Raw genomic sequence first — 12839 nt, forward strand, 5'->3', positions numbered from 1 at the left:
TCGCCCATAATTACATCGGCTCTAGTTGGCCATTGGTACAAAGACTCGTTGGAACTGTCATCAGTACCAGAAGAAAGTAGCATTGCACATGTCATCCTCTTTTAGAGATTCATACCCAAGTGTATTTCCCATTGCTGCTTGTGCCAGTTCTGGCTCTTAATGATAAAGTCAGAAAAATCTTACGGGAAAATTATTTTTCTTGTGTATCTCTCACCCAATTTGAGGCAGTTTTGTATAGCTAACTGAGTAGATTAAAAGGTCAAAGTGACACCAGAAGGCCAGGGAGAAATGCTAATTTCAGTCAGTCTTCAGTCCTTCTGTCTGTGTGTTTACTTTCTCCGCCTCAAGTGGTTAATTGTCATGCCTCAGTCTCCCACAACTGGTGCTTGTACTCTTCCATGGAACTTATCACCTTCTGCGCTAAATTGTAGAAGTATTCATAAGCTTCTTGGCCAGAAGCAGAGCCTATCTTCTTTGCCTTCCCCTTAGCGTAGAGTGCTTACGTCAGAGCCTGGCTTACACAATGGCTCTTTGGTAATGTTTGGGGAACTGTGAAGGACACACTAGGTTGGTCTGTGGGGTTGGTCCCTGGCTCTGTACCTTGGCCTGTGGCCTCGTGTACCTCTCAGACCTCTTCAGCCTCTGCAGCCACTTCTCTGGTCATTGTGCTCCAGCTGGCCTGAGCGCCAACTGCATCCCTCCTTCCCAGAGCCTGCTTCATGGGCGCGGGACCTGTGCAGTCAGACAGGTCCCCACACTTAATTTAATACTCTGTCACCATCTGGAATCATCTCTTTGAACAAGTGGCCTCTATTTTTTTGAACTGGTCCTGGAAAATTATGTAGCACCTTGCTCTTTTCCACCCGCCTTGCTCTCTCCCACACAAGCCCATTGTGCCTCTGCTGGGAACACTCTCTACTTGTCACTGACTGAGAAGCAATCAGTATCAGAGCCTGGGGGTGGTTTTCCCTCCCTCCACCTTTTCACCTCCCTCAGAGGCTTACCTTACTTTGTAAATGAGTATTTATTTAAATTGTGTGATTGTCTCTTTAAAGATGTCCTCCCCACCTGACTGTAAGCTCCTGAGGGGACAGACTGCATTTGTTCCCAGATGGCCATGCCTGCTACATAGTAGATAATCAATAAACATTTGTTGCAGGGGTGATTTTTAAAATGCAAAGAAGGGATGTTTCTCTTCCCATGTTAAACAAGTTGGTGTATAAAAATGGCAACGTAGCCACCATGCAGGTTAATGCTGCTGTTGCTGACTTATAACCAGTCTGACTCCCAGCCTGTAAAGGTAGATGATCACGGTAAAGAGGCCCCACTCCTCTTTCTTTCCCACTGGTTTTCCTTCTCAGATTTCTGGAGTAGTAATGCTGAACCTCTCTAAAGACTCAGATTGTTTTATACAGCTACTGTTCGGCATGTTAGTCTTGAATTAAATTTCATTTAGCATAAATGTCTGTAGCCTTCTGCCTACTATGAGCATAAGATATGTATTTACTTTCGATCTAATTGCCAACGGCAACTGGCATAAAGTATTGCTTCAGGTTTCTTAGCATCCCGTGGTGGGAAGGCCAGCACCATTATAATGAAGGGAGCATTTGATGGTGATAAAGAACAGAGTCCTACTTGGCTCCCCTGTCCTCTTTCTCTCCTGTCTCATTGTCTAGTTTTAAATGAGCTTGATTAGCTCGCTCTGAATGCATAGCCATATCAGCTTTCTGTGGCCCAGTTTTGGGACTACATCTGGTTAATCTACTCCCTGGAATCAGACCAATACTATTCAACATGTAACCAGATTTAGTGTATTACTTACTATCTTACAATCTTAATTTTTAGCACTTAGTAGTCCTTCTACTTTTCAAACACTGTAATAAAAATTTTAAGTGGTACATTTCTAACCAAAGACTCATTGAGAAGTGGGATTTTACTTGAGATATTACAGTGGATTTTGAGCACCTCCCCCCAAAATAAAAGAAATAAAAGCATACCAACTGAAGATATTATTGTTTCTTAATTTTTACAAAGGGGAAAATAGCAGAATTTCCATAATTCAGCCCAAAATTGAAGATAACCAGTATAGTGAGAAGACTTTTTCTTGCTTAAAAGAAAAAGAGACAAAATGTCTTTCTCTGTTCTGTGTAAAGAATCTGAGAAAAACAGATTTGAAAACCAATAGGAGGAATGCTTGTGACCCAGCTGCAACTGTTGCGTGTAGGCGAAGAAAGAACCCAGCATTTCTGTACACACAGTACAGGAAGCAGAGGAAATAATGGAGGAGAAAAGGCATTCCCAGTGACGTCCTCAGCCTCGAAAACTGTCCCATCTAAGTAGGACTGAGTCCATACCGTAAGGTAATTCGCTTTAAGCTGTAAAGCTCCTGGGTGCTTTATGTCTCAATGCTTGTTTTCACAAGGCTAGAAGGGGAGGAAAATAGATCATTTCAGCCTGTCCCTTCTTAATGCCGTATGGAATTTTAAGCAGGCTTCTCCCAGAGCTAAATTCCTGGTCTAGCTTGCCCGGAAAGTTCAGGGTGAAGGTGCTTATGTTTTTCTGAACTCCTACTTTATGCTGGGTGATAGGACAGATGTCTTAGGTTCCTTATCTACCAGTCGGGTATTAAAATAACATCTTCATCACCTTCCTGTTGATTAGTTCAGCGGTTGCAGACAGCTACTGATGAGGCTTAGCAAGGGTCCCAGGTTGAAGCTGTGTGTGCTGGCTAGGTGACAGGCAGTGTAGAGACAGGCGCAGAACATTGCAGTTGAGGCTTTACCTTTGGTGTCAGAAAGGCCTGTGGGGTTAGTCATGACTATGGTCCCTGTGTATGCTGCTTAGTCTTTCTCAAAATGCTCATGTTACGGAGTGGGTAGCATCAACCCAGCTCAACTTTATGAGGCTAAGGCAACATAAAATGGGTTAAATGCTTATTTCAGTGCTGTGGTGTGCATTGTGTGTTCAGTAAAAGGAGGTGGGCATAGTAGGTGTCATTTGTGTTACCTCCATTAAAAAAAGGAATTGGAGGGGAAAAGGAATTGAAGCTTCGAGCAAGAGTTTTAAACGATTTGCTTATAAAATGACATAGCTGGTATTTGACAGAGCAGGATTCCTTATGCAAGCCTGTTTAAGCCCCAAACCACCCTCCATATGACATTAAAGATAAACTCTATTGCTTAACTTACTGTTCTTGATGCACGTTTTTTCCCATATTTAAAACTTGATTTTGTCCTTATATTGAAACAGTTTATGTAAGAGATTCTTGAAATATTTGAGAACATCAAAAATAGTCAGTCCTTCCAGGTCTTACAAATTGATTTTCTCCTGAAGTTTATTTATAAATTGGTTGTTTGAGACTGAGAATGGATATTCCCTTAGGAACTGGTAGTTATGTTCTCAGGCGAGTTCATAAAAGCCTCTCTAGCCTCTTCTACTTGATATTTTAATCCAGTGGTTTCAAATGGACTGTATCAGAATTGCCTGAGGAACTTCATAAAAACAGAGGCTCACACCTCAGACTTTTTGAGTTGTAATCTTGAGATGAACGTTCTGGATTCATCTCAGCAGAGGCAAAGCAAGCTAAGAATCCCGAGACAGGCAGTAGGGACTGGTTGTCTATTTGGACCTTCAATATATGATATTCATTTTACAATAAGTTATGGACATGTACTTTAATAAAATAGGCACAAATATAGACATTTCAAAGAGATGAGGTGAAAAATAGAACTAGAAATTCTAATGATTGCCTTTTGCACCTGTTAGGATCCTATTCTGTATTCCCTGGGGTGGGTGAGCCCCACTTTTGCAAGACAAGGACATGGAGAGTGAGGGGAGCAAATAGAGACCAGATCCTACAGGAAGCAATTGAAAAATTTAGGAAAGGAAATGACATCAGATTTGGTTCCTGAAAAATATTGGGCTGCCATATTGAGTAAAGATTTGGAGTAGAACACACATGGACACAGGGCAACCAGTTTGGAAGATATTGCAGTGACAAGAGGTGATTTTGGCTTGAATTAGGGCAGCGCCAATGAGGTTCAAAGGAAGACAGGCTAGAGAGATATTTGGAGGTGTATTCAGTAGGATCTAGTGATTGATTTCATGATCATTGCTGGAGAGAGGGTCTTAGGTGACTTCTAGGTTTTTGGCTTGAGCATCTGGATGGAAGATGAACACTAGAAGAACAGTTTTGGGTGGGGGTGGGGAATGAGTCCATGTTTCAAATGTTTCAAACGTAAAACATTCAAAAGAGGATATGAAGTGAGCAGTCAGATATGTAGATTGAGCTTAGTAGAAGTCCTGGGTTGGAATCTATAAATTTAGGAGTTGTCAACACACAGATAGTAAAGAAATTACTTGGCCTCCAGATATTACTTACTGGTAGGAAAGCTCTAGAGCAGAAGCGCCAAGGAGTTCCGTAAAAATAGTACATGCTCTTGGATTTATAGGACTGGCGAGGAATTAGAAGTCAACAGATACGCAGTTTCTATAAAATGCAAGTCTCCTGAAGTTGTTAGAGCATTGAGACAGACAGCTTATGTTAGAAGGTGGTAAAGAAAGTAGAAATCAACATTGCAGAAACTTTCATAGATGCTTTGTTGAGTACACTGCATCCAGGAGTGAGCCATGAATGTTGGAAAGTAGCTCACATCACAGTCACTCATGCATGCTTTCAGGTGTGTGCACCGTCAGGCTTGAGTCACTGGGGAAGCTGAACATGCCAGGTGAGATGAAAGCAGTTCAGGAAACACTTCCCCTGGTAACCCAACACCAGAAAATACTACAGGTCAGGAGGCAGCAGGCCCATCCAGACTCCAGACTGCTCTGCTCTGACCAGCTGGTGCCATCCAGGGTCAAGCCACGTGCGTTCAGTTTCCTCAGTCTCCAAAGGCCCCTCAAGCCCCAACTTACTAATTCTGTATAAACAGTTATAAATTCAAATGTCAGGGCCAACCACATTGTGAAATATCTCTAAATATTATAAAATATGCAAAAGATGAAAACTCTGGTTCTGTCTAAAACGCTGCCTTCCCTAAATATAGTTGTGAAGTCCAAGATGTCAGCCTTGGCTGGTTGCTGTCTTACTCATTCAGGGTTGCCTTGCCAGGGTTGGATATCTTGTGGGGGTTTTTTCCTATTTGTTTGGTGGTTTCTTTTTAATAAATACCATTTTGAAATTATGAGTTCTCATTATCAGTTGCACTTACAAACAATTGTGGATTCTTTGAGGACATTTTCTGAATTTAGCCAGTAGGAGGTGTTGGACAGGCAGAGAATGAATGGTTGGTGGAACATGACTCCAAAATTAGGTAGGCATTTAAAGGAGTTGGTGATTTTTACTTAATATGCTTAACATACTCTTCAAGTACGCACTTGCATTAAACTTATTTAATTTAAGGAGAAAGATACTTGCTCTTGGGATAATAGGTTGTTTCCATTGTAATATTAATTACATAAAATTCTTGAAGACTTTGTGTTCTTTTAATTAAAACTACATGCTAAAGAGGCATTTTTAAAAAATTTAAATATGTCTATTGATTTCAGAGAGAGGAAGGGAGAGGGAGAGACAGAAACATCAGTGATGAGAGAGTAATCATTGATCGGCTGCCTCCTGCACACCCCCGACCGGGAATCGCCTGCAACCCTGCATGTACCCTGACCAGGAACTGAACTGCAATCTCCTGGATCCTAGGTCGATGCTCAACCACTGAGCCATGCCCAGCTGAGCTAAAGAAGCTTTTTTATTTCTTTTTCTAATAAGGAAAATTTCAAGCTCAGCATTACAGTCCCTAAAATAAAATCAATTTTGTCCTAGAATATAGTTTTAGGGACTGTAACTGCCCATTTTCTTTGTGTTGTAAATAACAGAAGTTTCCTATCAGCTCTCCTGTCTCTTCCTCCTCTGCCCTTTCACCGCTTTCACTTCATGCCAATCACAGGTGGATGCTCAGTATCACCCCACAGCAAAAGATAAATAAGCTTGGACAGTTTCCTAGCAACATATTGTTCTGGGAACCTGTTCTGTTTCCCTGAGCAAGCTGAAGCCAAACATCCTAGAATCTCAGCCAGATGGGAAAGGATTAGCTTATTGAGGGTTCAATGCATTTTTTTTTTTTAAATCACTTTGAAATTAACATAAATAACAAGGTTGACTTTTAAAAGGACACTCTTTTACATGTAAAAAAAATCTCAGTAATAGTTTTAATATAAAAAATATGGTTTTAGGAGAAATTCTTTAGGAGCAAGCTTTCCATACATATGTAACTGTGTCATTGGTGAGTGGATCCATTTTAGAACCATGTAGAAAATACTTCCACTCAGGCCTAATGTGCAGCCTGGTACCCGCTGGTACTGATATTCAGTTGCAAAAATATTGAAATACTTCTAATCTGTGGGTAAACAGCTGCCGGGATAGGTGCCCTCCCTCCTCATGATACCTGTCACTTCTCCTCTTGACCCTGCCCCTGGGGATGCGCATGAAACTCCTGTCACTGCTTAAAACTCTCAGACTTCCCCTCCCTTTTCCTTCAGCACTAGTGAATGCCACTTCACCTTGAGACTCTCTTTTCTTTTTATTTTGGTTTTCCAAGTGTACTTACAAAGAAAAGAAAACTAGAAGTTGAGGTCCTTACCAAGGTTAAGAAAAATAACGTTTTATCACATGATCTAGTAGATTCTCCTTGTTCATCTGACGATGTTGAGGCCGCAGGGTTGGCAGGTGGTGCTTCCCTTTCTCTTGCGCTCTAGTCGGTCCCAGCGAATGATTGAAGGTGTCTGGAGATGGTGTAATGACAACCTTCATCAGAGGCCTTGCAACTCAGTTACTCCCTGGGGCATGTCCGGCTTCTCGTTTGATGAACACTGTCATCCTGTTCTTGTTCAATGACTTGCACTGTCTGCCAGGTTTGGTCTGAGTTTGGGAAACTTTTCAGTTGTGATGAGAAGCAGATCATTCTGCAGTTCGGAGTGCTCCTGGGTGGGCAGGACAAAGTAATTACAATAAGATAAGTGTCTTTGCCTTTTTTTTTTTAAACAAACTCTCTGGCCACGTTCCAGAGAATTAAACCATCTTCATCCCAGAAAACTGCATGGTAATTTTATATGCATTCTGGGTGCTGTCCATTCTCTCTCGCTCTCCCTCACACACATACACATGTTCTAAATACCTTGTTTTGAACTCGACAAGAAACAATCTGTTGAGAGCCTCACAGGGCACTTTGGTAGATGTCCTGATGGGTACTGAGAGGCATCAGCGCATCACCCTTGCCTTTACCACACCCCCAAGAACTCAGCAAAATAACACATTTGTGATCTTCTAAAAAAATTAGATAAACTGTTTCTCTTCATTTTAAGTCGCTTCCTTTGGGACCTAAACATTAAGATTTTGATTTCTAAAGCGATTATATTATTTTGATTGTCCAAGGAAAGCCTAAAAGTAGATTTTCTCTTTTCTATGGAACAAAATGGATTATATTAATTTTGAGGGGATACATTAAAAAAATAAAAAATTTTCATGAACTAGGCATTATTTTAGATACCTTACCTATATCACTTAATTTTCCTAACAGCCATTGTGAACTAGAAATTTGCCTGTCATTTTAACATGAAGAAAGGCTAGGAAAAGTTAAATACCTGTTTGCCAAGGGGTTATTGACAGTATAAATAGGCATTTAGACCCTCATCTGTCCAGTGCCAAATGCTTATGTATTTATTTTTAAAATTCTAAGGTTCTGTAAGATTCTAGTCTTTTCTCAGAAAAGAGTAGACTACTGTCTTTTAAACATCACATAATTCGAGCAAGAAATAGACGAGCTGTTCTCATTCAGCACCATGATTCCGCGTTTCTTTGAGCTGTCAGTGATGAGTTTTAGAATCTCCTTGCTGTCTGGTAAATTAACTCTATTTCAAAAATATTTTTTTGTTATAATTTTCATTTTCAACATGGTAGAAGGCTATGAGTGAATTTTATTTAAAGGAAGTAAGTAGCACTTAAAGGAATTAATAACACTGTTAAATACATTAACAAGAAAAGGGCATGACATATCAGCAATATTGTAGAACAGAGATGGACAAACTTACAGCCCTTTTTCGTAAAAAAAAAGTTTCTTAGAACAGGGCCAAACTCATTTGTTTATGCATCACCTATGGCAGCTTTTGTGCGGTAACAGCACTATGGAGTAGCTGTGACCTAGAGCACAGGACCCTCAAAGCCTAGAATATCCACCAGATGGACTTTCACAGGAAGAGTGCAGACCTGACTCTAGAATCTAGATTGTTTCCCCCTAACTTTGAGTTGGGTGAGCGCCATCAGAATGCCAGCGACTTGATTGGGAAACACCTCAGAAAATGTTTTTCTACATCATCTCTTTGTCTAATCCCTGCAGGTGCCGACCAAGAAGCTGAAGAAATATGAGAAGGAATATCAGACAATGCGTGAGAGTCAGCTGCAGCAGGAGGACCCCATGGACAGATACAAGGTATGGGAGACACGGGCACCTGCCAGAGCACAGTGCCTTCTTGACCCTAAGGCAGCAGTTGTGGCAAGTTCAATTCCCTCTGTCCCTTCCCGCTTGATTTAGATCCACTCTGGCCATGCTAAATGCCCAGGTCTGTTTTCATTTCAGGAGACTTCCTGAGTAGCCCACCATAATATTTCTTTTCTTTCAGTTTGTATATTTGTAGGTAACGCCACCTGTTGCATTTATACTGGGAATCTGCCTAAGAAGCTGAGAGAAAGAGAGGGAAAAGGAAAGAAAGTGGCTTTCAACTACTTTCAAAAATGAGAGAAAAAGGAAAATGGCAAAGTACTGTTTTAGCTGTGCACGGTCACATCCCAAAGACTTTTAGAAGGTGATCTGTTCCAAGACTGGCACGAGCATGTTTCAGACTCACCTGTATCTGTAGCAAATGTGAAAAATACAAGTTCATTTGAAAGGACAAATAAAAACCACAAAGGTTGTATCGAGCACAGTCATGGTGTTTGTCGCAGCATTTATTTTCACAAACGAACTTATGAGTGACAGTGGCATTTCACTACAGTATTCAGTTTCAGAATCAAAATGATTTTATCTTAACAACTTAGTTAAATAACTAATAGTATTTTTTTAAATTGGGCTATTCACAGAGGTAGATCTCTTCGGTGGTATTTAGCAACACTGTTCCCATGATGCAGTGACTGAATCCGAACTTATTTTTTCCAATTGAAATATTATTTTCTTCAACATGTTTAATTCTTCAGGTTCCTACAGATGAGTGGTTCCCTTTCTCTCCACGTCAATATACCAGGGTAAGAGAGTATTGTATTTGCACAGTGAGCAATATTACAGTGTCCTGCTACAAAAAAAAAAAAAAGCACTGGGGTGGCATTATGAATTCAGTCACCGACGGTGGCATGCCTTCCACTTTTGGAACTAGAGTTGTGTGGGCACAGGCAGCTCTGGTCACACAGTACATCTTGTCTCTGTTGCTTACTTGAATAGCGTGGGGGGTTCCGGAAGGGCCATGGTGGAAGTAGTATATAGATTTTGTAGTCAGACCTGAGTTTGAATTCTGGCTTTCCAAAAAAGAAAAAAAGGCCAGGGTTTGGAATCCAGGTTGGGATTTTTAATTCCTATGCCATTGTTCCTCGTCTTGGACTAACCATTGAGCCTCTTCCTCTGCAAAACATACAGTGTACACATCGCCTGGAAGGACTGTTGTGAAGATGGGGGATGGTGTATGTCAAGTACCCAGCACATGGTTGGTGTGCAATAAATGGTTGTTTTAGCTTTATTAGGCCCACTACCTCAAGTATTACTAGAGTAGTACCACCTTATATGCATCACTCTCTTGCCAGTTTTCCTCGTATTTCTTCTAGGTATTGCTACCCAATAATCTAACATCAGTATGTTTTCCCCCTTGTTTATTATACTGGCGACAGAACTATAGTAGAGTCCCACATGCTGCCCTCGTAGATAACTAACACACAAGGTGCTCCTAGAGTAAGGTTTGAAGCTAGCCACCAGCCCTCAATAATTAGCTCATGTAGCATGCTGCTTTAGAAAGCCTTGAAGTATAATTAGGAAACATTTTTGAGGATCCAACATGAAGACCTCCTACTGCTTGCGTCAATCTAGTTTTCATATTGCTGCCATCGTTATAAATAAAATCTGGGAAGAGTGCTTTAAAATAGAAGACTAAATTGCATATTTAAAATCTGTCTGGGCCTGAACTTGATATTGTTTCTTAAAGCCTTTTTGTGTCACAGAAGATACATATACATAAATAGTACAATACATAATATTTAAAAAAAAATACTCACCACACACAGGACTATCAGCATGTACAATTTTTATTGAGGGATCAAAGGAGCATTAAACCTTTCATTTTTTGTTTTGAAAACAGATACTACTCTTCAGCTTGAGTGTTATGGCCTCTTCTGCATGCATATCAGGCTCCTTCTGGGTCTGTTTCTTTTGTATTATTGGAATAGCTTATCAATACATCATCTGACTAGTATCTCTAGACCCTTTAATAATGTCTAGACCTTTGTACTGGTGATAGACATACTTGGTAAAATGATAGTCCTCAAATTATAATTACATTTTCAAGTTGACAATTGACAACATAGTTTTCAATCATCAACAGCTTTGTTGTTTCACATATTCAATTTCTAGTTTAAGGAGCCAATTATAATCATTTTAATTATCCTAGGATAATATCTTAGAAAATATCATTTAGCATCTTCTGAATCTAATCCTGTCAAGAATAAGATCTAGGTCCTGGGAACTTTCTAATTCACAGATCTTGGACTGGGAACCTAGGTATATAAATTCTTAAGAATAACTTGGGAAGTTGTTTGAAGCTTCAAGTCAAAACTTATAGCAGTATACTAACAACCCCTTCTCCACCATTAGGATCCATACTGCTTACAATGCCATGTTTACCTCTAGCTTGCCACATGGCAAGAGTTAGGAAGGCTGTATCAATTTGGAAAAAAAAAAAAAGGCCCAAAAATGTCATGCAGTAAGATATTCTAAAAGATTTTTCAGTTTGGAGCTGTTGCCCTTGAGCATGGTGGTGGACAGAAGGACTGCTGCAGGGAAGCCTGAGGTGGGATTAAAGACCCAACGATGCAGACGTAGCTCTCAGCAGTCCCATTCTTGCTTATATCTACCTAAACATGTTTTGGGTTTATTTTTATGACATATGCAAATATCTGCATTCTCAGATTATGTCACTATACTGACCTGTATCTAACACTTAAATCTCACAAAGAAAGAAATGCAGTGTTGGTATAAACTTAAATTTTATAACCCTATGCACAATGAAAATGGTTTGGAATTAGGTAATGGTGATGGTGGCAACTTTGGGAATGCACTGAAACCACTGAAGAGTGTATTTTAAAAGGATTTTATTGATTTTTGTGAATTTTATGTGAATTATATCTTAAGAAAATGCAAGCAAAGTGTTCCAGGAAGATTGGCACCTGGCCCACCATCTTCCTAATATAAACCCCAAGTCACATAGCCATGCTTATCTGTGAGGGGAGACCTTCCTGCCAGAACGGAGCTAATTTGTGACCATAGACCCTGTGTTCCTGTATTTATGAGGGAAAGGACAACATAAGTGGGTGGCATATTCATTTTCATGCACATCTGTTCATTTTCATATATATGGTATCTGTATACATATATACTTGACAGAGAAATAAGCACATATAAATAGGTAATACACACGTGTACACACTGCCTGTGCTCCCTGGTCTTGGCATCAGTTTGTATTTGAAGCTCTGTGAGCTCTATACTGACTGCTTACAGCCTTCGCTGTACTTTTTCTGTTTATCTTCATGACTAGATTTCAAGACAGAAAAAGGAAACTTTATTGGAAGAAGAGTATAAGATGTGTGTTCTCGGTCTCTTTTGTTGTCCTTAAGTCTGGCCTGGCCAAGTGTGTGTAGCAGCATCTATCTACTCTGATATTTTGGTTTGTAAATGTATTTATTGATTTCAAATGAAGTGACATGTAGGAGGACGGTTTGTAGAAGTACGTCATGTATATTTCCATTTTCATAAAAGTCCCCAGAAAACATTCATGGATACTTGTAGCTGTTTTAATATATTTTAAAAATTAATTGCCCAAGCCCCTAATAAGCAGTGACCAATTTCAGAAATTAAAATATTTTCCAGTTTAAGGAGATAAATTGTTCCCATCCTGGGAAAGTTAGTTTTTGAATAATGCTATCAGTTGATAGCACTTTTTAGAGAACTGCAGCCTTCACTTACCTCCAGAAGATGTTATGCTTTTCTTGTTTAATTAAAGAATTACTTGCACAAATGTGAGCTAAGCCTTAAAAAGCACAGCTGATTAATTAAATTCAGTGAATCTCCCAAAGCACGGATAAGGTTATGTCATTACCTATTTTAGATGGGCAAATCTTAGAAAGAATCAGGAACGCTTACACTCTCTTGGGTTTGGGACACAGATAGTATTATAAATGCATAATTCCTAGTTGAAGTATTTTATCCATGTTCAGTATAATTAAATTTTGAATGTTTAACTTCTTTCTTGAGGTTAGACATAGTAAGTTTTAAAATCAAAATGTAATCCAAGCAGAAAGAAAATGATTCCTCTAAGTTTACAAGTTTTCTTGCACTTACTAATTTTCGTACAGCTGTTGCCCTGCATGTAATTTAAAATTAAGCTATTTAAGTGTACATGGTAAAAACAATGCAAACAAAAAATTTTTCCCCCCAAACAAAGTATTTGAAATAAAGCTTAATTGTATTTGCTGTCCTCACATATAATATCACATTTTGTTTTTAATTTGACTAGTGAAGAACTGAAATTATGCTAAA

General features: G+C 39.5%; 1 protein-coding gene across 2 annotated transcripts in view; it reads left to right on the top strand.

The window, feature by feature from the left end:
- RABGAP1L (RAB GTPase activating protein 1 like) overlaps positions 1-12839 on the top strand; it is a 368977-nt gene that overhangs the window by 331236 nt on the left and 24902 nt on the right. For both annotated transcript variants that reach the window (XM_087827782.1, XM_087827783.1), the window contains one exon: positions 8388-8480. In XM_087827782.1, coding sequence (XP_087683908.1) covers positions 8388-8480 — 93 coding nt within the window. The remainder of the gene's footprint in view (positions 1-8387; positions 8481-12839) is intronic.

Source organism: Miniopterus natalensis, chromosome 19 (genome assembly GCF_054644295.1).
Source record: "Miniopterus natalensis isolate mMinNat1 chromosome 19, mMinNat1.hap1, whole genome shotgun sequence".
In the NCBI taxonomy this organism is placed as follows: domain Eukaryota; kingdom Metazoa; phylum Chordata; class Mammalia; order Chiroptera; family Miniopteridae; genus Miniopterus; species Miniopterus natalensis.